The sequence below is a fragment of the Mesoplodon mirus genome, assembly GCF_964341445.2.
Source record: "Mesoplodon mirus genome assembly, chromosome: 6".
Classification (NCBI taxonomy): domain Eukaryota; kingdom Metazoa; phylum Chordata; class Mammalia; order Artiodactyla; family Ziphiidae; genus Mesoplodon; species Mesoplodon mirus.
Window position 1 is genome coordinate 116222890 of NC_138982.1, and position 26403 is coordinate 116249292.

The window sequence follows — 26403 nt, forward strand, 5'->3', positions numbered from 1 at the left end:
GAGCATTAGACTGTGACATAGAACGCCATTTAATGTTTTGTTACAGAGAAAGTCAACTTGCAATGCTGTTATTTCCCTTTGGTTACAGGATATCTTAAATGTTGGTCTGGACTTTCCTATATTCTCCTTTGAACTGGATTCAAATCCTGTGAAGAAATCAATTGTTTTCATGCTCCCGTACTATCTCACCTTACTTTAAATACAGCATGGGGAAGATTTGGAGAAGGGGTAGGGCAAATCTGCCTGCATACACTGAGGCACACCTGAGTTGGAGCACTGATTCGGCCATGGCCCCAGTGCAGACCTTGCATGTTAAGAATGGAGCTGTGCTTGTGTTGGGCGTGACTGCATAGCAGCGCTGCCAGTCAGTGCAAGATAAGATTATATTCTCTCCCACCCAGGCTTCCTTCTGACAGTTTATGCAGGTTTCTGTTTAGACCTGCACAAGAGTGAGCTCTGTGAATTTCCACATTCACCTAACTGGCTTCAAAAACGAAAAAGTTCATGGTAACTCTCATGATACTCTCTGACTTATCCTTATTGGAAGTTTTTTACATATAGCAAGTTGACAAAGGCTTTTGACTTTCGGTAGTGTTCCCGAATTCATGTGAATTCCACGGTATTTTTTTCTTGCTTTATACCTACGGAGGAGGATATTTTGGGTGCAATATTAGACCAAAATCAATTAATTTAAAACTAGACTTAACAGAGGTTGTGAACTATTGTAAAAGAACATTCCAAGTAACCATAAGGCCTGATATAATCTAACCAAATCAGTTAATTTTTATGCACTGAAGACAATCAGGAAGGTACGATGCTCTGCCCTGCATTACTCCAGAAGTGACCTGCATACACATACTCTGTTTTTGAAGTCTTAGTTTATTAGTCACATACACCTGCCAGTTACCAGGGATAAAAGTTTATGTGTACTATGCATAATGAATTAAAGTTTTAGTCTAAACTGGGTTATAGAGGAGCATAAAGAGGAAAGAAAAACAAACAAAACTTTGCTTTTAAATAGAAAGAGGTGAAGTAGGGAACTGCATAAAGAAAGAATTGAATTCCTCACATCTTAGAGCTGTGAATAAGTATGTATTCATTCTTCACAGAAACTTCTCATCTTCCCCAGTCTCTCTGTCCCAGAGAAATCAAACTGCATTAAAATTCAGGCACTGATGGTGGAAAGTTGATAAAGGGATTAGTAAGTGGGTCTCAGAATTTCTTTTCTCTTCTATGAAGAAATGAACTACATGGGACCAAGAAGATGTTGGTCCCATAAAGAATATTATGTTCCTCTACTCTTGCCTGTGTTGATGCAGTCTCGGGGAATAAAAAAGATGGAAACATTTAACTATGTCCTTCCTTTGCTATAATAATATGACACACAATTGGTGACTGAGCCAATAATGCACGGAGTATGAACTCTCATTCAAACTGGCCCCATATTTTAGAACTGATCCTAATCATTACATTGAATAGTTTTCATAGTACCAACTACTGAACACATCATAGGAAAAACATGAGAAAGTATAACTAGAAATAGAATTTACAATTGTGTAGGCAGCACATGGGAAAATGTCACAAGTGGGAATTTCAGGAAAGTTTGGGAAATTCAGGAACGTTCTCTTCTACTTGACTGATTGACTATACATGTACAGTAGCTAACATATATTTCAAAGTCATATTCATTTGGATGATACCTGACTGATGTTCAGGAACTTCTTGTTCTCAAAGTCGTGTAAACAAATGAGGCAGGACACTGTTATTAATGTCCACTTACGAGGTTTGGTTTATTTAAAAAGTGTATAAACATGCATTTTTCTTCTTTAAAATTTTTCTTTTCGATTTACTCATTCAAAATGGGTCAAACATTTTAGTTGGTAGCCAATTTTTGAGAATGTACCATAAAATATTTATTCCAATAACTCTACTTACTGTGAACTGAACATACTCTGAGCACTGCTTTTTAAGCACTTACAATTTGGCTATATATTTGGTGGCATAACTTCACTTCTTAATCAAATAAAACACAAAATTGTATATAGACTGCATTATTTTTAAAAAATCATGAATTTAAGTGATGCAGCTCTATCCTCTAGTGTTTACTGTACATGTATTAGAAAGATGAAACAAGATATTGCAATAGAGTTTTTGTATTTGGAAGCAGCTCGAGTATGTCCTAATAATAAATTGCCTCTTTAACTATTTGCTAGATACTCTAGAGTTCATTTTGTTTGTTTCCTTGGGGAACTTCATATTATATTCTGACTTAATGAGTTGGAGAGATTAGTTATGGTAATTCAGAAAATGCTTTTTTAGAAAAACTGTAATATAAATACAGCTCTTGTGAAATACCTTAATTTCCTTTTGCTTGTTGTAGTTCTCAGATGGGTCAATTACAGTGACAGGTAAAGCTGATTCTAAATATAACTTTAATTTATTTTTTTAAGCAAGTTTAGTACATCATTGCTACCTGTATTTTGTAATGCCTATTCAGTCTTAAGACTTCAACTTCCTTCTTTTGACCCCTGCTTTTGTCAATAGTAAAAGCCACCTTTCTGCTTTTTTTTATTGACTCAGTCGCTGATGTTCCAAGAAGACTTCGCCAACACCACTGTTCCTTTGCATCTTTCCTATTTCTACACCCCAACTGAAAACCCCCTAACATGATTGGTTACAACCAGCATTATCCAACCTAGCTTACAGTACAGAAACTCCCTTCACATTCAGTCTTTTTCTTCATGTCACGAGGAGTAGAGATTTGTGCTTATCACCAAATAAAATTGCAGTGCAAAATTTAAACATAAAAGTTACACAATTAAAAGTTAATATATGGCACCACAGCCTATTAATTCACATATAGTACAACAGACCAATAAGAACAGACAATAATATGAACAGAGCTAAAAAGAGTGAGCTTGCATAGCAATGCACGAAAGAAATTATATACAGAGGAAAATCCTTTTCTTCCTGGAGGGCGAGCTTTGTTTTCTTTCTTTTCTTATATACTCCTGACAAGAAAGAGTTAAGGTGGGTGGTGTACTTAAGAGAAGAACACAAGTAAAATATCTGTGGGATATGTGTGGCTGTGTGTCTTTACATTGCATTTACAGTTCTTTTAATAGTACATAAATAGAAATTGTTCATTGCACTGTTTAGTGTCATCACTTCCATGAGTTCAGACCTGATGGTCCTTCAGAGCAGCTTTGCATGTCTCCTCTCAGTTACTCTAGAAAGAGATTTAAAAAAATCAGAAATAAGTTTGCATTTAAAGTATTCTTTACCTTGATCAGCATAACAAAAAGCAAAGCAAACAGATAATAGATGAAGATAACATCTTGGATTTTGTGAGGTTGTGAATTTAAAAAATTATACTTATGGAAAGTGAAAGAAAAAAACACTGTAAAATTTGGAGACAAAATCTGAGATCATTTTTGCACTTCTTATGAGTCTATAATTACTCCAATATAATAGTTAAACAAAAATCCAAGTAGTCCTGAATCAAATGAAAAATTATAAGCCTATCTTAATCAGATTATTAATAGACAACAGTAATGATAACTTCCATTCATAAAGAAATTTAGTTTTGAAGTACTTTCACTTTCATTATCTCATGGCATCCCCCAGTCTGTGATGTGAGCATAAGAGTAATACAATTTTTTAGATAAGGAAGTAGAGAAATTAAGAAGGTAGTTTACTTTCTCTTCTCACATAACCAGTAAAAGTTGACAAGGTTGGAATTCAGGGCTATTCCTTCAGGTAAACTGAATTCACGGAAGCAGTTGAAAATATTCAGCAGGTATAATTCTGACATTGGATAGTGAAATTGGTAACTTTCATGATGAAATTAACACAAAGAGTTCAATGTTTTTTACTGTGTGTGACATACTGTGACATCCTACCTTTCTCTAGTATTTTATACTTGGAAAGTAGTTTAGTTATATTAACTACCAATGATAGCTCTTTATCAAAAGAGAAATTTTATTTATATGTTATTATAATTCAAGTATTAAAATTAACAAAAATCAAAGATCAACCTTTCAAAGTTGACTGCCTAAATTTAAAAAAATAAATAAATGAAGAGCAACTAAGGAATGAGGAATTCCCAAGGAGGTTCTTTAAAACTACCAAAGGGCCAACATTTCCTTATTAAATAAGAAAGAAAAGGCAAAGAAAACTACAACAAGAACTATATTTAATTAATTTGTAAGTATTAAAATTAATTGCCTAAATTATGCAATTTTTGCACAGAATAATTCAAACAAAAGAGAAAACTGTTTATTTGACTGATGTAAATAGCAATGGTCTTCATTATAACCAAACCTACTCAAAATCATGATTTTTTTCTCATAGTAAAGCAAGCTTTCTATAATTTTGAAATTTGTTTATTGTGGCAATGTCATTGTAGGGGTTCAGGACATGCTACCCCAAAATGTGGTACCTTGGCATATTGAATACCTTAAGGTGAAGGAGTTTGGAAAAAAAACCCCAGCAGAAACAGAGCGGTCACTGTGACCACTCCCACCTCATCCTTCCCTGAAGGATCATAAAAATTCCTATGTGACAGGTACCCACCCTGTAGTACCAGGAGGAAGATAGTCTTGTCACCAGAGATGGGGAAGTTGGGGCTGAGAAATCTGTACAAACAAACCTTGTTAGACTAATCCTTATATTCTCAGTTACCTCTCCACCATTTACTACCCCTAGCCCAAACCTCTCTGTCTTACCAAATTTAAATGCATTTATTGTTTCTTTGTCTAAAGGATTGAAAAGTTTCCTGCTCTGGTCACTTTGAATCTTCATTCTCTTGTGAAGGCTCCATGTTCATGTAAAAATTCAATAAAATTTGTATGCTTTTTTCCTGTTAATCTATCTCATCAGTTTGGCTTTCAGACCCAGTCAGAGATCCTAAGAGCATCAAGGAAAACTTTTTTCTCCCTTACATTATTAACCCAGTCATCTTTCTGAATCACCATAGCCTTTTAAACGTCCTAAAGCACTTACATAATTCACCTGTAAACTGTCCTTGACTATTTGAGCCCATATATCCTATGTCAAGAAGGTCGCTGGCATTGCGCTGGTGGCTTCCCCTCAGTGCCTCGGCTTTCCTAGGTCCAGTGGATCCCTTAGAAGAAGCCGTTCCTGATGAGCTGTGACCCCCTGGAGATGGGAAACTGGGCTTGCTGTAGGGCACCAAGGTCTCCTCTGAAAAAAGAAACACAAAAGGTTGAGTTGAACAGCAATGTGGAGGCAAAACAAACTTAACTTTAAATACTAAGCTCAAGCTAGGCTATTTTATGATTCCACTCTTCAGTAAAATTAAAAATAAGAGATTAATAAGGCCCAAATAGTAAAGGAATTTCTATGTGCAAGCAACATTTCTGACAATAGGAACTGAGGTAGGATTAAATTAAAAGAGATCTTGGGATAAGTATCTAATGATATATATTATTTGCAAAATTTAAACTCAGTTTAAAAGATATTTGCATACAATAATCATATTGTTTAACTAAAGCATTTCTGAGAATAATTTCTGGGTCCAAAGAGGCTGCAATTTACTTTTTTCATTAAGAAGGAAGGAACATCATTTTTGTTTTAGTTTAAATTATGGCAACATTTTCTCAATCAACTTAGATAAAGAAGTATATATCAGTGTAATAAACAAAGCTTTTAAAATTTCTATTGCTTCTTTAGATAGAAATACATTATTTGAAAAGCTGTGTATTTCCTTAAAAGAAAAAGAGAAACATTCATTTTAATAAATAATGTCCATATTCTTTTTATGTACCATCTCTCTAAAAATAATTCATGATGTGCATTACTAAATACTTACACTGAAATAACTTTTTTCTTTCTCTCTTTTTTTGCTTTCTTTCTTCTTTCTTTTTTACCCCCCTCTCTTTCTCTCCACCTCTCTGTTTTTTCTTTCTTTCTAGGTATGGGTTATTATTACTGCGATTAGATGACTAGAAAAAATGCTGACTGAATTTAGTATTTCTCTTTTTAGATAGTCTTTAATGACAAGGGTCACATGATTTTTCTCTCACAACCTAAAAGGTGTAAGCATCCTAAATGTTCCACTAAATCTAGATACTAATATTATCATCTTTTGGCTTTTTTATAACTGTATCTTCTAAAACCTTAAGCACCAAGTTGTGACAAAATATAATTATTGAAAATGCATGAGTAGAGGACATATCCAGAAAAGACTGAGTCCGAATGAATAAAAGAATGTGTAAGGAAACTCTTTCAATTGTGTGTGTGTGTGTGTGTGTGTGTATGATTTAATACTCAATGAATCCTGACATAAGAAGAGATGTTCTAGAAAATCCATTTCTATAAGTGGCTCAACATCCCCCTACCAAAAAAAATCCAACCACAAACCATGAAACTTATTTTGTGACATTTCCAGGAAGTTTGAGTTATAAACAAAAACATTTCTCATTGAAGTGTTATCAACTAAATTTAATCCTTTGGAGCAAGTGCAGGCTCCAGTTTAACCTTTTCTAATATGAGAATTTTGTGATTGCCTATTTATTTGCAACTTTGTTATTTCCATTAATTTACCTATTTGACTGAAGCGAGTTTTCCTCTCAAAATGACTAGTTACTTCAGTCAAAATGAACAAACGGTTGAAGGCAGAGATTCAACTGACACTAAAGATGAAATTTAGTGGTCTAAAAGGACTCAATACAAACATTAAAAGGCAAAAGAAACAAAAAAAAAATCAAATGGTCTCTTGAGCACTGCAGATGAAGCCTGGAGGTCTCTTGAGCTCAAAGACCCTATGCAGAGGTAAACTTGAGGAGCAACCCTCACTGAACTGACTCAGCCTTAAGGGGTGTGCTCGTGATCTCTGCTGCGGAATTCCAACTTCAATTAGTGATTTAAAGCAAACGCATTTCAGATGTCCTTAAACAACTGGCATTTCCAAGATACCTGGTAGAAAAAAAAAGGTAAAAGTCCACACTTTCTTGGGACTGTGCAGAACACACCTGGTCCAACACCTTGTTTGTGGAGGGCTTTCCGTATGTCTTCTTGGCGTTCTGTGGAGTTTATCCATTCCTGGGTTTGTCGCTGCCACTCTAGGGATGTTTTAGCTGGACAATCCAAAGAGCTCTTTGTGTCTTCTAAGTTGGATGCTTGCTGTCTCTCCAGAGAGCTTCCTTTTCTCTCTGTTGAGTTTTCCACGTTACCAGCATGCTGGCTCGGGCCTATTGGCTGCCTTAAACCCTGACCGGGAGGGGGATCTGGTGGTGGTGGAAGATCTAAAAATTTTGAATAATGTTTAGAATGGACTAAAATGTAATGAAAAGTACAGGTTTTAATTCAAGATGAAGAAAAAACCCTTGCCCTCCTAAAGGTATCACCTATGCGAAATGAATTTGGGGGAGGAAAAGGTCAGTTATTTATATCTAAAATGCACATTATTGATCTCTTTGCTATCTTTTAACCACAGTGTCTTTGAAATAAAATCAACTGGCTTTATCCGACTATTGTACATAGAGACTGTTTTCAATTGCACATTGAGGCTGATGCTCAAGGTGTAAAGAGCAGTTTATGGTTTTTCTCCATCTTTAATCCATTGTCCACTGCCACCTCCCCAAAGTAGAAATACCAAGACACAAAGTGAATAGAAATCCTAGCAGCTGTGTTAATAAAAGGCCCTGGGAATAATAAAAGCTGCGCTGCCAATCTCCATAGGAAATGTTGCCCTTGGGAAATTAAGAACTGTATGCCATATCATATACAGCATATGACTGCTCTTATCCGTGTGCGTGGCACATTTAGCAACAGTCAAAGGGTTAAGCTAACATTTATTAAATGCAATTAACATTCTGCCTGACAACCAATTCTGGCTGTTCGTTTCATGAGTTAGCTAATGAGTTACAACTAATATATTATAATCTTCCAATGGATTAATTTTAATAAGTAATAACCAATGTTCAGAGTTTAGATAGAATATGCTTCATGGTGCTAGAGCAGACAATGCATCATAAAAATTTGAGATGTAGTGGAATAGATAATTTTTCATAAAAGCTCTTTACATTAAATATCAGATATGAAAAAATTAAAAGTTCAAAAACTCAGCTAATTTTTCATTTTTCTTTTACTAGCTTTTCCTTCCATGATACTTTTATATTTTGAATGTCTTTAGTTGTGAAATCATAGTCCCTTCTTTCATATTTCTTTAAATATTATAGTTCTATTATATAATTTATACTATTATACTAGTCCTGAAATTACTTTATGGAAGATTTTGAAAGCTTCTAAACATTCTCACATTCTTTTGGATTATTTTCTTCTCATTTTTCTGGAATCCTGTTGCAAACTGCTTTGTTCATCCTTAAAGTATCAGTAATTATGTTATTTGTTCACAAAGATCAAATATCGTGGACAATATACATACTTATATCATTAATAGAGGATACTGTATATAACATAGGTAATTATTTCCCATGCCATTTTAGTAGTGATGCACTTGTTTCTAATAATATTGTTCATGAAATTTGAAAGGGGAAAGTATAAATTTCTTGTGTACAAAACATAATTTCTTTAAGGAAGGCTAAGTTGCTCCTTTTAAAGACTTTATTAAGAAGCTTCATACTCTCTTTTATGAACAAAATAATACCATCCTCCATTGAACCAACAATGAAAATCTCCTCCATATCTGCTTCGGGAGTTCCCACATTGGAGCAACATTTCCAGTTCTTATGTATGTCTTCTTGTTAGATTACGAATTACTAATTATTGAAGGGAACAGGTTTTCTATCTGGGAGAATAAAGTTGCAATTGGAACATTTCTTCCAAAATGAAGAGCTAATCCAATACTGAGAAAACTGTTTGTTGAATAATCCACCAATGAGTTTGGTATTTTCTTTATATTCAACACTGACTCCCTTCAGTTTGTATTATTATAAATGTAAATTAATTATTTCATTTGAGTAATTGGACTTAAGACTGCCAGTTGGGGGGAAATTATTATATTTGCTTCTAAAATAACATATCTTGTCACCGATTTTTATTCTCCATCAGAGCAGCTTAATTTTTCAAATGGCCAAAATGGCATCTGCTTATGCTAGCTAAAATTCTGATTACTATTTAATTTAACCTGAAATTATATGACTATGTAATTAGGTAATATCCTTGGAGTTTGTATAGTCTAAGAAGAAAGAACATTGAAAGCACATTGAAATAAACAAATTGGAAAAAAGATGAGATTAAGAATGGCTGTGGAAAAAAAATAAAAGTATGTAATCAAATATGTTTACTTAAATTAAATTTATTATTCATTTCTCTGCTGATTCATTTCAACTAAATCAATTCACTAAAGAGTCTCTGGCTGGCCTACAGAGGATTTTCTATTGTCAGGCACACAACAGTTCAATGATATATGTGCCATTATTATACTCTTTTTTTTAGGTAAGAAGAAAAGGCATAAAGAAATTAAATATCTCCAGCCTGGGTCTCTCCTTCCATGAACTCCAGACTCATCTAACTAAATCCATACTGGAGAGCTCAGCTTTGATGTTTAGAAAGTATCTCAAATTTCACACATGAAATCCGAGCTCTAGATTTTCCTCCACAAACTATACTTCCTCCCTAGTGTTCCTCATCTCAATTACTACACGTTGACCATAACTTTGGAGTAATTTTTGGCTTCCCTGCTTTACAGCCTTTATTAATTTTATTAACAAACCCTGCAGGCTCTGCCTCCAAACTATACTCAGAATTCAACATTTCTCATTGCTTCCACTGATTCTAGCTTGACATGAACCTCTAGCATCTATTCTCTACATTACTTCCACAATTTCCCATGTGGTTTCTGTGATTCCACATAGAAGCACATTCAGTCTATCTCAACCTAACATCTAGAATGACTTGTTTTTTAATAAAAATAGAAGGAAAATCCTGTTACTCCTCTGCCTTAAACACACAGACATGAACACACACACACACACGTACATACCATCAGTGGTTTCCCACTCAAAGTAAAGAGCCAATGTCCTTATAGAAACTTAAAGGTCCTACAGAACGCTGGTCCTCACTTACTTGTCTGACTTCACAGTCTATTTTCTTGCTCTCTCTGCTTCAGTCACACTGCTCCTCTTCCTTTTTATCAAATATTTCAGGATTCCACTTGTTGTTCTCATTTCCTGGAATGACTTTTCCTCAGATATCATCATTGCTCTTTCCCTTGTAATCTTCCAGTCTTTTCTCAAATGTCATCATCTTGGTTAAGTCCTTCCCTGAGCAATCTAGTTTAAAACTCCCCCCACTTCTATATTTCTCAACTTCTTTCCTATGTTTTTTTTTCTCCATGACACTTACAACCATCTTGTATACTTTTATTTTTCACTTATATATTTATGTTGGTCTTTATCTATCTTCTCTCACTAGAATGTAAGCTACCAGAGGGCAAGGAATTTTGTCTGTATGGTTCCCATTGTGCCTGCCATTTGGTATGAGCTTAATAAATATTTGAATGAATAGATAAATGAATAAAGAAATTTGCTCAGTGGTCAAAGCTAGTCCATGGTAGAGCTGGAAAAGAGCCCTTTCTCTGAATAGACAGTAGGGTGAGGGGAGGACAGGCTGGAAGGAGATGGGAAAAAAGGCTGACAGATAGAGCACTACCTCTCTGCCTCCTTTGTTTAGCATTGCTCAATATATTTGCTTTAAAGGATATTCTTTGGCTTGTGCAAATGCAATAGATGATTTGAACTGAACAATGCCTGCTTAGGTGAGACTTTATCCAAGGGAGAAGAATATTCCTTAACATGTGTGTGAGTTTTTGCATAGTCTTTGAGACAGAGACTGAGGTTGCTTACCACTCCCAGTTCCTCTATTGGCCACAAGGGAAGATTACTTTCCCACTCTAGTAGTTAGTTTGATGCCATGTGACAGAGTTCTTGCCACTGAAGGAGGCATGTACCACTTTCAGGACTAGCCATAGAACCTCTCAAATAATCACCTACGTTCTGTCTTCCCCTCACTCAGAAACCATCAAGGTCCCATCTTGGAAATAATGGTGTCTCAATATTTAAGAAGCATACATCTTTACACTACAACTTAGAGGAGAGTCACCTGACTTTTATAAATCACTGTGTCCATGAGAAATAATGCTTAATGTGCTAAGGCACTGAGGGGATAGAAGCTGTTTGGTATAGCAGCTAGCAATAATTACTCTGATTAATGTACTCATAAAACACTGTTCTAAAATCTATAATGCAAAAATTTTATGGTAAAATGTCTATACATTAAGAGCTACTAAATAGCAACCTTCCTCAAAAGAACAGTTTGATTTTATATACAAATATTATAAATTTATTACTGATGCATGGATTCATACCATACAAAAGCTATGACATATACATCTGTGGTAAAATAACAAAATCCTTAAGGATAGTCTGTAGAATGCTATCCAAAATAAATGTCATTGTGTCATAACTAATACGTCTTTGGATCAAACACTTGGAAAGATATGTGAGCCAAAATTTGCTTTGCAATATCACCACTTCCAAAATGTATCTACTAATAGCACCTAATCCATAACATTTTTTGGAATGCCAGTAAATTTGAAATGTTAGGAACCTATTTGTTTTTTAGAAATACAAGCAATATATTGATCATGCTTTAAACTAGGAGGTAGCTTGTTTTAACTAGACATCCTGAAGAAAGGTTGCAAGGAAAGTGTTTTAGGAAGAAAGAAAAGAGCTCTCTATTTTGCTGATTTATATTTTATATCTTCCACATATTCTGGACATGATCTTCAAACATTTTGGAAAAGCCACAAAAAACCCATATTGTCCCTGGATTTTTTCCTCTCTCCATGATATTCATATCAGGAAAATTACACGAAATTATTAATGCCGAGATTTGTAACTAGAATATCAGTGAGAGTAGTCCTTTTTATTTAGAGGGAACAAGATCAATGCTTCAAGTGCTCAACTAATCTTTAGATCATCTGAGGCAGAAAGGAGGTAATAAGCATTTTTGCTCACCACAGGATATCCACTTATAGAGAATCAAAATCTTGATTGTACCCTTACCCTTGCATTCCATAGAAACACTTTCCAATGGGGACAAAGTAAGCAGGAAAGATAAGTAAACCTGAAGGCTTTTAGACCAAGTTATTTTGGCTTTTAAAATCTTCTTAGCATTATAAAATGACAGGGGAAAGCACAATGGTGGCTGCCAGCTAAGGACCTACCCCCAAACCAATAAAGAACAAATACTTCTTTTCCAACTAAGCCTCATTCTGTCCTATAATGATAAGTCTAAGAGACTGAGCTGAGTGCACAGAACTCAGTTATAGCTTCTCAAAGCTGACTGCACATTAGATTCTCCCATGGAGCTTTAAAAATACTCGTGACTGGTTGTCACCCCAGAACAATTACATCAGAATCTCCAGGATATATTTTAAGAGTTCCCAGATGGTTCTAATGTGCAGCTTGGCTAGGTTCATCTTTTTGATGTTTAGTAGTACTATCTCAGGAAAAAGTGTGTGTGCTTGCAGGAGACAGTGCAGAGAAGGGGGAAGAAATTTACCTTTGGGTCTGACATTATATTGGGCTTTTTACATATATTATCTTACATATTCCTGAGGATAAAACTTCAGGATAAATACTTTTAGTCCTATATTTAAACATATGAGAATTAAGTTGAATATAGAGCTGATGAACTACTCATTATTGAGCAAGGATATCATCCAATAATACTTTGTTTCCTGAAACTAGCAGTATTTAAACAAATACTCAAAGACCGGATGCTATACATAAATACAAGAACTGAAATAACTCAGCAAGCTATGGCCCATGGGCCAAATTAAGCCATTGCCTGTTTTGTCAATAAAGTTTTATAAGAAATCAGTCACACCCATTCACGTACATTTTTTCTGTAGCTTCACAGACACTACAATTGAGTAGTGTTGAGTAGTATTGACAGACACTGTTTGGCTCGCTAAAGCCAAAAATATTTACTATCTGGACTTTTCAGAAAAAGTTTACTGATCCATCAACCAGATGATCTATTGCATATTTTTAGCCCTGGAATTAATGAAACTAAAAAATTACTAAATTGGAAATCACTACAGTCTTTTTCAAAAGTGAAATACCATCTAAGATATCTTAATTCAATTTCAAAAATGATCCAACAACATGGCAACTGCAATGCTACTTATGTTTTCTTCCTTAATCTTAAAAAGGAATGTTCACTAAAAAGCACTAATGGAAAATGCCAGAACAGCAGAAAAATCAACATTGCAAAGAAGTATGGCCTGTATTTCTTGGGGCTGGATAATGTAGAAATAATTCCAGATTGTTAAAAAAAAAAGAAGGTGTTTTATTGAAACAAGACCACATTGCCAGGTGTTCAGCCTGGTTATATAACAAGGCAATGCCTAATATACCATAGCTTCTTTAATCTAAGTTAATGATTGCACAGAGCATGTCTTTTCAGTTAGGAGACGAGAGAAGGAAACAAACCTACCATCTGTCATTCCTTCCCTTCGGTGAGGCAATGCTGGTTGTGGGTCCACTCGCCCTCCCTTGTGTTTTTTAGTGGGCCGAGGCCTCTGACTTTGACTCATGGCTGCACTGGTGTTACTGTCAGTAGAAAATGGGCTGGTTGGTCGAGGTCTTTGAGAGGAGGTAAAGGCTTTGCCTAAAACATAAACAAAGGGAATGAGGTATAGAGAATGTTATTATAAGACCTTGATTCTGTCTTGTATTTCTGCTCTAAGACTAGTCTCTAAACCTTCCTGGAGATGACATTTGAAGATTCAAAATACTGATGCATCTCCATAGAAAAAAAATCTGCCCTGCTGCAGTTAGTTGGTCTGATTTTTATAAACAATATACTACCCACTGAAAAAACTTAAACAAATGAATATGAAACAAAACCACTAACCAAAAACTCAATATTCCTTGATTATATTTTGATTTAACCTTGACAATCTTACTAACATTTTCATAGATATAGGCAAATTCATGCAGCTTTTACTCCTTAAAATTAAAGAAGCTATTTCTAAAGTGAATTATGTACTGTCTTATCTGTTTAATCAAATTTCACCCTTGGAATCTTACAAACTCTCTTTGAGCACAGAAAATGTCCTGTAGTAATTATATTTGAAATTTTACATGAAAGGTCTGCTCAGATACATATATTTAATTGACCTTATCACCCATATACATACATGATGAATTCTACCTCTCTTAGCAGAAACTCAATAACACTAGTGTATAGTATAGGATAGATAGTAGATTAAAATCACCTTGTATATCCAAAGTGCAATAGGTGTTTTCTGATGAATAGTATTGTATTTGAGCAGACTCCAAATTCTCATTGAAAAATGAAATGTGCTATGTCCTTTTCTTGTAGTTTAGTGTACATATACACGGAAATATATTCTGGCAAAAGGTAAGCTAATAAATTTTCAATATCTTACAATTTTACTAACATGATTATTATGGTATGAGAGGGTTGGTTTATGTACATGTATTTATTCTTTATTGCATGTTTTCATTTCATTCAAAATTACTGTATATAGTTACATTTTAAGTCAATGTTACATGATATTGCTTAATGCTTTATTAGCTATTATCATACATGCAAGATATGTACTTGTGCCTTCTAATTCATTAGTTTCCTTGAACTTTCTCACTGTTCTGCTTATAACTATGCCACAAAAAGCACTCAGGCAACATAAAGTTTCTGACTTATGCCTTAGAAAGCAAGAAAATTCAAATAACCATTATATTACAACATATTTTAGTTCAGATGCTATATGAAAAATAAACCTCTGCAATGCTTGGAAAATCTTCTTTACTTTGAAGATACCTAGTGCATACTCAAAAGAAATAGTATAACATTATATGATGGTATAATTCAAAGAAAACTTCCAAGACTCATTTTTATAACTTGAGAGTTTAGTGAAGGGTCAAAGTCATTTATTTTTCTTTACTATTTGAATACTATTAAGATTTCTAAAATGTATTTAGAGTTTCACTAGTTTGTTTTGTAAGGCAACTCAGTTTAATTCATATATCAGAAGTTTCTTCTATGTGCATTTAAGAAGTACACATAGTCATGTAACATGATCATGCCAAAGTTATTTTGCTCAGTAAAACAAATGATTACAAAATTACTGATCTATTAATAGAGTGAATCCCACATTTATTTTTGAGTTAATGAGCAGAAATGTGAAAAATTACATATTTGGTCTTTTATATTATTATTATTTATTAATTTCAGAAACCAAAATTAGATTGTGATAAAGAGCAATACACAAGTAGTCATCATTTTATTTAACTTGCAAATGCAGTGGGTGTATTTTTAATTAGCATCCTTTAAAACAAATAATAAATTATTGGATTAAAATCTTAACAGCCAAACAACTAATAAGACCATCAGCCATTTGAACTGTTAGACTGACAGCCTCAGACCCATTCACCCCATGCTGAGAAAGCCTTTCCAGAAAATGCATTTGCAGAAAGAAATGGGGCAAAGGAAAGTAATGGAGATAAAAGCTGAATAATTTTAATCACTGGGTACATTATTGATTGTGTGAGAATTTTGCAAAGTGTGAGTTATTGAAAATTTAATGGCAATCTGAGCTGCAGCTTTGCTGTAGTATAAGAAGGAAGCATATTCCAATTAATCAGCAGAGCCATGAAGGGAAAGGGGAACAAAGGATGGAAGGTGGTGAGTAGAAGCCTATTCTTGGTTCTGCAAAGGGAGCATCAGAAGAGAGTTCTGATAACTGAGCATCCAAACTGTGTTCATGCATATTAAAGAAAACCCTGCAGTCAGACTTACTGAGGAGAAAGAACAGAAGATAAATAGCTCAGTGTCCAAGGACAAGATTCTCTCATGCAAAGAGTGTTGACTCAGTCTACCAACCTGTTCTTGTAAGGCTGGTTCCATCCAGCCTAAAACCAGCTTTATCTGCTGCTGCCACCAGTGCTTGTGCAAAACTGCTGCTGGCAAAGATGGAGCCATCTGAGGAGCTACCTACACTAGATCTATGACTAGAAAAGTTACGATCCTCATCAGATGCAGAGCCCCATCCATTTACCATTGAACCTAAAAACAAATGTAGTCGTCTAGTGAGTTGTATATATTGGATAGCTCATCTGCTTGTACATAACTATAGTAATGAACAAGAGCCTTCACTCCTCACTCTTCCTTGAGGTAAAGACTTCTTTAGCCATGTGCAAGCATCATCCATGTTTTAAACAGTTCTAGTGCAGAAGAATTAAGCTCATTTAAGACATGTATCTGTTTTCAACACATGAACAAAACATGTTCTGTATGATTCCATTCTTACATTGTTTAAATTGTTACACTATTATTTTCTAAAAGAGAATTGCTATGTATATTTTAAGGCCTAGACTTCAGAGAAAAACATTTTTACTGAAATAAATTATAGTGTGTTTAATTCAACTTATCAAGAACTCAGTTGAACAAATAGTGAATATATTTTGAATTTAATGCAGACTAGTGATAATTTTCATGAAATCTACACTCAAATACTGCAGAAGGGCTAGAATTATTTCAATAATTTAAAATAAAAATTTAATTACTCAGGAAATAACAAACACTAATAATCAAAAATGTTTAAATAATACCAGAGCAAATAGACTTAGAATATAACAAAATATTTAGTTTTGAAAAGTTCTATTTTTTCAAAGCTTAGTATGATTTCTTTGTTTTTCAATTACTTTAAGACCTCCAGTTTTCTCTTTAATACTAATCTTTATTTTAGAAAATTAATCATTATAAAGAATACCATTGACATTAACATGGATTTTTCTGCAAAGTGCAACATGGCAATAGAGGAAAAGTATCACAGCTTTATGTGTAAAGAACTGCAAAATACAATGCTACTGAGAAATAATGCTTATTCTTAATTTTTAGCAAGTCATTTACACTTTTATCCTTTTTTTCTTAGACCAAAGCACACTGAGACTATCTATTACTTAAAACAATTAACATTACAGTATTTATTTAGGTTGTTGTACCGTTAGTGTATGACACAATAAAAATACCAAGAGTTGCTTACCCCAAATTTTTAAAAAGAGAAGCACAAAGTATTTATAGGAAGCTAATTTAATATTCCAAAATAAAACAAACACATAAAAGAGGCTAAAGTTAAGTGCCATAGATTTTCTTCCCCCTTTACTCTAATATTTAAGAGACAGCAGTAGAGTTAGAAGTGTTGCCATGATAAAGTGTTTGTACTTTTAGTTCAGGGACCAGGATACAATAACACGGGTTTATGCACTTTCAAGACAGAGAGAACAGACACTGGAGGGGTTTGAAGGATCAGAGAAGTTAAAAGGGTGTTAAGTGTAGCAGAAAAAGAAAGAGTTTTGATTCTGTTTGCCAAAAGCATGGAGATACACCTTTTACTTTCCAAACAAATTCCCTTGACACAGGCCACTGAAAGGAAGCCAAGATAACACCAGCAACTGAGCCTGCTCTGAGAGAACCATTTCTGAGTTAATAATCACAAGTCAAGGACCAACAGCCCAAAGGAGGAGAAATGATGCAATCAGCTTTGCAATATAATGCTACAGTAGATAAGAAAAAATCAAAGTGATTCAGCCAGTGATCACAAAAGAATATGAAACCCTAGAACTGAGGATACTTTGGAAACATGGGAAAGCTCAGTTTTGGTCCCTTCTATGTCCTGTTTTCTGTATTTCTAAATGTGTGCTGAAATCTGCAAATAAATCTGTGCCGACTATTTGAAACTCACTCTCCAAACAAGCATCTCCTTTTCTACATCTCCAGTTTCATTCCTAAGCTCCTCCTAACTGATTTCCTTCTGGTCCCTTCTATCTTCCTCCTTGTCATATGAATTACTTTTTCTGGAACATTTATCACATAACTCGGTCTTTCCATTCAAAGCCTTACCTAGTTTGCCAATATATTTAAACACTGACTGAGGTATTTGAGGTTCTTCATTATCTAGCCCAGCCTACCTTTCCAGTCCCATTCCCTCTAATAGCCAGTTCAGTCCCATGGCCTCTCATTCCTTTGACACACCTCTAGATTGTTACTAACTCTATTGCCCAGTGCCTAACTTCAAAGTCCAAATCAATATCATCTCTTTTATCACCCTGACTCCACTTCATCTTCAACCCTGTCTTAGAGAGAATCAGTTTCTCTACCTCTTGTGTTTTTCAAATAGTATGCATACGGTAGCATATCATATCTCTACAAACTAGTGTTTGTTGCATATATGTTTTCTCTTCCAGACAGTGGAACTCTGGAGATTAGGAACTATTTATTATTCATTTTAATACCTCATATACAGGGACATTTTCCAGTAAAAATTCAATGAACATTGGGGTAATGAATTAAATGCCTTCGATATTTTCATTATTCAGTATAAATTCTGCATGGGATTCTATTCCATGTGTAATTTCCTAGCAATGGCCTTACTTTAGTTACAGAAAGAACATACTCATAATAACTCCCAGAAACTTTATTAACTAAGGAATATAAGGTAAGTCAACTCTTGTTGATTACTTGGACAATGGGGAAAGCAGTGATGTAACTAGTCCTTCATATGAGGATTTCCACATACAGATTTGCCAATTCCTAAACAAATCAACTATTTTCCGGCCTTTGGGTCTTTGCTCTGACTTTATCTCAATCGTTAATGCTCCTTACTATTACTCAGAAATTCCAGTTATTCATGAAGTTTTCCCTGATGCTTTTTTTCCCTTCCCTGGGAAGACAGGGTAGCATGGATGAATGACATGGCTTCAAGTGGGTGTTGGTCAATACAGAAAGATATTCTTTTTCACCACTCTCTGAAAGAGCAAAGAAACTAGATAGATGACTTCAGGTTGAAGAGATGTGTGCCATAGTGATTTGCCTATAATGGGCAATAGGAAACCTCATCACAACAAACTAAAGAGGGGCAAGTGCCCTCAGCTTAATATAGTTGAGTTTGCCTTCAAAATGGAGGGCAAGAAGGAAACAAACAGAAGGAAAAAATTTTCTTTCCCTCTTTGTTCCTTTGTCTTTATGTTTGACAGCCCATTCTCTCTATTTGAGATATGGAGTACTTATGATATATGGAATGGCTACATTTGCGGGAAATATTTTTAAGGCAAATTGGCAATACACCATGAGTAAAAAAGTATATAACATATATTAAATTTCTTCCATAGTGTAAAATTGTTAAAATTTATTTAATGATTACTGATTTCACCTCTCTGTGGCTACCATTCTTTCCTTTTCTTTATTTTTAAACATCAAAGGTTATCTGAAGATTTATGTAAACTATTACCAAAAAAAGACAATGATTATAAGAAAAGAAAAACAGTGATTCATCAATTAGAAAGTAAGCCATTTTTTTTGATAACTGGCTTTCTTTCATAAATGTAAACATAACCACAAAAGTTGAAATGAAAACTAGGTAAAACAGCGAAGGTAGAGATTCTTCACAAATTACAAGCAATCCAAACCAATTTGACATGTTATAGACACAAACATAATCAATACATATTTAAACATTTAATGAAAAATGAATTTGTGTAACATAGCCAGATTTATTTGTGTTTGCATCTTCCATCTTTCCAAATTTCTCAGGTTTAAAAATTGCTGAAAGGCCAAAAAGAATCTCACATGTATTCAAGCTGTTAAGGAAGAACTGCAGATAGGACATTAAGCTGTTGCAAAATGGTACTGAGCAGTAAAATACCACGATAAAGTGGCATCTTGCTGTATCTCCATTATGTCTTCAGCACTAAAATTAATTTATGATCAGTCATCAATTCATTTACATGTCATTTTATGCTAAATCCTTCCTTGCTGATAGATGCTCATCCTTAGACCCATTAAGCTAGAGTAAAGTGTATGCTTTATAATATGACCCTGCTAATTGTTGCATTACCATTTTTATGAGATACAAAAACTGGCTGTCCCCCATTTTTTCAGCCAATATTTAATCCAGGAACTCTTCCTATTAAGTGCAATCTGTCAACTATCTGTTAAACAAAATCTTCAGCTCTGAGTGCCTTTGGACAAATCAATCCAAATATTGACCTCTGCCTAGATGTAGAAAAACATTTCTAATATTTAGAAGTTCTTTCACTCAAACATATTGCATACACAACAATTCACCTACATTCCTCAGAGAGAAAGGAATGTGTAATATAAAAGGGAAAGCAAAATAAGAAATTAAAAAAATATCTTCCTTGCGACCTATGACACCAGCTAATTTGTTCTACCCAGATAAAAATTGAATATATGATATTCCATGTTTATCTGTTAAATTTTGAAGTGTGTATTTAATTTCTTTTTAAATAAATCAGAGCTGTGGAGAATGTCTAAGAAAATTATTTAGTGATTTTTAGCATTACCTCTGAAATTTCCCTATTACAAAAATATTTTCCTTAAATTTTTGCAACAAAAGTAAGGCATCAGGTCATGCTTTTAAGTGGCCAATTCTTTAAAAGCTGTGTGGTCAGGTAAGGTGGTGAGGCTGCCAGGTTTTATTGTTTTCAAAATAATCTGCTTTGGGACTTCCAACAAAAACCTCCAAAGACATAAAATACAGAAAATATAGAGCCCTGATTTCCTTTCAACCAGGGTATTTATGTGGGGTTCAGCAGTCAAGGAAACTTTTATTTGTTTCATTTAACAGCACTCACTCTCAGTCTTACTATTTGTGATCACTGACGCAGTTAGAACCTTGGCTCCATGTTCAGGATATTTTTCTCCTGCCCTCTCTCCTATTGCCTTCTGTTTTTTTTTTTTTTTTTTCCTGTGCTGGAGTCATTAAATCCAGGAAACACTCACCTTTGACTCCCACCATGGAAGTCAAAGAAAAAAGTATTAAAGGTTTCCCCCAACCTGTTACCCAAAAGTGGTGGGTTTGCCATTTAGAAAGAAATATTACAAGCATATTCCTGAAGACTGAAACAATCCTGTATGTTTACTTTCTAGACAAAAAAGAGTGTGATGTGCTGTAATCAGAACATTTTTTGTACTTTATTACAACCAAGTAGGTTTAAACTGTAAGTATAAATTAAAATAAAATTATAAAAATGTGACTCCCTATGAGAGTTGAATTTTGTTGGCATGAGTCATTATAACTGAATACAGAATGAAATATGAGAAAAACAAATAATAAAAGTTACATCTAAAAATTTAATATTTTTGATCTTGATTAACTGTATAAGGGGTAAAAATGAATGTTTCCAGAGATAAAATAATGTGTTGTATTTGTATAAATATATATTTATTCATATATGTATACATGCACATGCACAGAAAGGGAGAGAGAAGAACAGACCAGGAAATCATTTTCCTCTTAAATATGCTAAATCCAAAGATGAGAAAACAGTTGAACATTTCCAGAGCAGGGATCATGATAACTGGTCTTTGGAGTAAGGCTGATTGATTTTGAACATTCTTCTGTGACTTATCAGGTGGGAGATCTTAAAGAAAGTCTTTAAACCCCTCTGTGCCTCAATTTCCTTATCTATAAAATGAGAATAAAAATAGGGTTGTGACAATTAAATGAGTTAATACATGTTAAAACCTTAGAACAGGGATCAGCAAACTTCTCCTGCAAAATGCCATATACTAAATATTTTAGGTTTTGCTGTCTGTCATTTATTTTTTCTTTTTGTTTGTTTCTTGTTTTCTTACAGCCCTTTAAAAATGTAAGAAGCATTCTTAGCTCACTAAGCCACTTATATAAAAAACAGGCAACTGTTTAGAAGAGTGCCTTGGGTGTACTAAGGGCTATATATGTGCAAGTTGTTGTTGCTGTTATTATTATTACTATTATTACCAAATCTAAATTCCTAGCCAAGTGGTTGGAAGGAATAGACTTTCAATAAATATTTGTTGTGGAAATCAATAAATAACAGATTTTCAAATACATTTTCCACACCTGAATGTTATGGTCTGAATGTTGACATCCCCCTAAAATTCATATGCTGAAGCTCTAACCCATAACGTTATGGTATTTTGAGGTGGAGCTTTTGGGAGGTAATCAGGTTTAGATGAGGTCATGAGGATGAGGTCATGAGGGTGGGATTACGGGCCTTATAAAAAGAGATCAGAGAGCTTGCCTCCTTCTCTGCCATGTGAAGACACAGTGAGAAGATGGCTTCCTGTAAGCCAAGAAGAGGGCTCTCACCAGAAACCCAATCTGCCCACACCTTGATCTTGGACCTGCCAGCTTTCCACTGTTTGTTGTTTAAGCCACCTAGTCTATGATATTTTGTTATAACTACCCAACCAGACTAAGACACTGAGGTTATGGGTTATAGAATTACTGATATTTTTCTTTCTTCTTGGCCTTTTCCATTCATGAAGCATTATTTCAACAAATTTAAAGTCCCTCATAAATTACTTAGTTCAGAAAACATTTGAAAATAATATACTTATTTCTTTACAAAAATAGGCTCTGTACCTTGTTAACTGCTTATATTCCTTAATGTGGCAGCTGTTGGAATGCAACATATTTCAGAAGTAAAATTCTAAATAATTTTATATACAGCCTTATTAGCCCATCTTTGTGTTATCACTGGGCTTTTGTTCTGGTTGGCTTTAGAGTTTCAAGGACTGGTACGTAACTGTTAGTTCTATTACATAAAAAAATGGTCATTAGTTTCATGAAAATGAAAATAGAGAATTCAGATGAAAGTGATGACTCATTTACTCACACCACACACAAATTTAGAATTCAAAGTAATTTGCGGAAAAATCAGAATCCTCTCCGTGGGCACTTACCATCTTAAAAACATACAAAGCCAATGGAAATAGCCTCTGTTTTATTGCCCACCTCATTTAGCACCATTAAACTAGCCTTGAGTGTCTGAAGAAAACATAAACACGTTAGAGCAATATTCATTAGCATGTTGGTTTCTGTAGAATTTGATCCGTACACACATGCATCTCAGGGCCACCCCCAGGTACACATACACACATACACACATGCTCTACTACACTCAACATCCTACGTATGCTCATATACACACTCCTACATACACTCACACACACACACCTTACACATAATCACAAACCCAGGCTATACTTTCAGACATGCACACTCTTCTGTACACATACTCCCTACACACACATCCTTTTTTTCTGAAAAACTATATTTACTTTTATTTTTAACTTTTATTTACTTTAAATTACACTTACACCCTAGAAAGCAAATTAAATCTTTGATCATACCTTCCTCACAAAGTTATTGTAAATCCAAAAAACCCCAAAGAAACCCCAAAAATATTTCCTGCTTGGCTACTTTGGTGTAGACTGCAACTTCTTTTACTAACTAAGGAGAGATATTATTCATAGGATAAATTCATTGTAGAATGCATACCTAAACACCTTGAGGTTTTTATATATGGCAGTAATTAAGCACCGAATTCAAGTAGGAAAACAGACTTTTTCTTACCAATAAAAGCTTCATTTGGAATGAACATTATACCAGCTACAAGGAGAAATTCAGATTGTCTTTAACCGCAGTCATATTAAACAGTGAAACATCTTATTAACAGGTGAGCATGTAAAAGTTCAAAATGACCTTCTCCTGATTTATAGATATATTTATCATCTTTGACATTATAATATTTAAGAAAAGAACTACATAGGCTCTGGCTGACTTTTATCATTGCAATTTTTACTGCATTCCTAATAGAAAAGAGTCCAGTATCAGCAGTGAGACATGCAAAACTATGCAGATTTTACCCTGAAGGAGATTATGCTAGAAATTCAGGCAAAGGGGCTTAACATAATAGTGCAGTAAAAAGTTAGCTCTCTGCATTCAAAGATTTAAACTTTTGCCCTGCCACCTTCAGTCGGATCTGGATTTCAAATCACAGCAGTTTATCTGCAGTTCTTAAATCTTAATTAGCTCGGCATGCAGACAGCCCCCAGGTAAAAAGAAACCCTGAAAAGTGTAGGCTCGTGCATGACATTGTGTAATTCGGGAAGTCGTGCCGAGGAAACATGTAGGTACTTATGCTTCTCCATCACTTTCAGAAAGGAGTTTCCATCAGTGTTTTTGAACTGTAACACACAGTGTGAAATGTGTGCAAATTAAGAAGCCGTTGGAGGAAAAGCGAATTAAATGGACTGTGGTAAAATGCACTCCTAGAATGAAGAGTGTCATGAAGGTAAATATAGAAATGGGTGGTATAGAGAGAAGACTCAAGGATAGGACGTGCATGGGCAACACATTTGTAGCAGTTATGTCTTTATAGTCACGTAAGAGGCATTTGCGTGTGTGTATCAAAGAACGGATACCTACTTGAATAGAAAGACTGAATTTTTACTTTTCTCCACAGTCATTGTGTACACATTAGGATTTAAGTTTTTTAAAATACAATTTGCTAAATTTAAATGCTTGGAAATAGGTGGCAATCCTGGGATCATCCTAGGTGGATACCAGTTGCAGCCTTTCACTTGGTGAATGAAGGAGGCCAGAGGAAGTCAAAGGGGTAAACAGCAAAAATAACTATTTCTTGGCAGAGGAGCAATTATTGGATCAACAATATGAAATGCATAAATGTATGGTTTATCTCGCTATACATTTTCTCCCCTCTAAAAATAATACCTTGTGCCACATTAGAGAGCCTTATTCTGAAGAGTTGCTTATTTTCATCAGTGAATGATTTTACGGAGTGAAATATCAAGAAGCGTTTTAAGATTGCATTCACTTTGTATGTTGCTCCTGATATACAAAATATATCATTTCTAAAAGTCAAGGTTTTCTATGTAATAGACTTGGTTCCCCAGTAGAGTGAACTTTTCATGAAAGCCCTGGATATAACTGCATTTTCTTTCATGTCTTTAAAGCTTTTTAAAATTCATGAATTTTTCTTATCATTTTTGCAGCAAAGCAAAAGTATTTCCAAATCCTTTTTGAATTTTGTGTTTAATATTAACATATTAAAAATGTTAAAGAAATAGATGGAGTGGAATAAATCTTACATAAGAAAGTATTTGACTTTCGATGCATTTTAATATTACAAATGGGTCACTTATTCCTATTAAATCAGTTCCATTACCTGTCACAGAGCTGTCTAGATTGTCCGTACTGGATCCGGGTGTCTGTTCTAGTGCTCTCAGGGGCCTGGGGATTTCTAAAGCTTCCTCTTCATCATCAGCATCATCATCTGGAACATCTGTTTCCAAATCGGAAATCAAAGCTCCGGACATGTAACCTAATGGTGGAAGCGGGGGCTGCGGAGGTTGATTATTGCTTTGAACATGCCTAGGATTCACAAGGGAAGGAAGAAAAAAGTACTGGTTAGCATTCCACAAAATTGTAATTAGAATGAAACAGCCTGCTGTGGTAACTAATTTTGTTTTCTTGCTTTCCTTTAACTAATTCTGGAGCTTACTATGCTTTCTTACATTTCAGCAGAGACAATGGTCTACGTATACATGACTTGCCGAAACAGTAACAACAGTATAGACTATTACACTCTTCTGTGGGTATTTACGGGACAATACACAGAGGAAAAAGAATACAGACCCAGCATTTTTGTGCAAATAAATCACCCAAAGGAGAATAGGAATATTCATCACACATATCTATTTAAAACTGATTTTTTTTTTGGTCCAAAAAGAATACAATTACATTCCCAGTTTTGTGTCAAAGTTCTACTCAGCCTGTGTAACCCATGTTCCCTGCTGGTCCTTATGAAGAAAAGATGTCACATGAAAATCTAATACCAACACCTTCTCCCTCCAACCATGGCCCATTCGCTGCCCTATGAGACTTTCCTCCTCTGCACGATCCCCCAGGAATCAGGCTGGGTGATTGTTTCCACTTTAACGAGTTTAGGTTAAACTGGGGAGGAATGGCTACTTTTTGCTCTAGCTAATATTTTTGCATCTGTCTTAGCCACCAAAGTCTTAAACACCTCAAAGGCAGAAAAGATTCATCTCAGCACTCTGTGTTTAGAACAGGAGGTGTGCCAAATAAACCAGTTGCAATGAATGAATAACTCTAATTGCAACCTTGGGAAGTAGACAGAACTGGTATTATCACCTCTCTTTCAGAATTTTTTAAAGGGAGGTTCAAATTTAAGTGACTTAAGTTTCAAATAACATGGCTAGTAAAATGCAGAGCTGGACACTATAGTCCAGCCAGCTCGTTTTGTGACTACTTAGGAGTTTTTTCTAAACCATAAAATGCTGAAGGAAAGTAAGTCTGTTATTTGTTACTGTCATTAAAGACGAAATATGGCATGTTTTGACACATTTGTCTTTTTTTTTTTTTTTGCCTTGATACAAAATACTTAAAAAACCACTGGAGTTAAGGGTGATTTATGCATTTTTATGGTTAGTTTTTGAATTAAAGATACAAGGTTATTTTTCTTTAATATTTGCATTTATGGGGAAAAT

General features: G+C 34.6%; 1 protein-coding gene across 1 annotated transcript in view; it reads right to left on the minus strand.

Moving 5' to 3' along the window:
* Positions 1–4969: 4969 nt before the first annotated feature.
* The window catches only part of ROBO2 (roundabout guidance receptor 2), a gene marked incomplete at its 3' end in the record, with an annotated part of 582226 nt that continues 560792 nt past the window's right edge, over positions 4970–26403 (minus strand). The window contains exons 24-28 of the mRNA XM_082624487.1: positions 25059–25264; positions 15904–16086; positions 13492–13665; positions 6996–7268; positions 4970–5205 (exon numbers count right to left, since the gene is read on the minus strand). Of these exons, the coding sequence (XP_082480613.1) occupies positions 4970–5205; positions 6996–7268; positions 13492–13665; positions 15904–16086; positions 25059–25264 (1072 nt within the window). The remainder of the gene's footprint in view (positions 5206–6995; positions 7269–13491; positions 13666–15903; positions 16087–25058; positions 25265–26403) is intronic.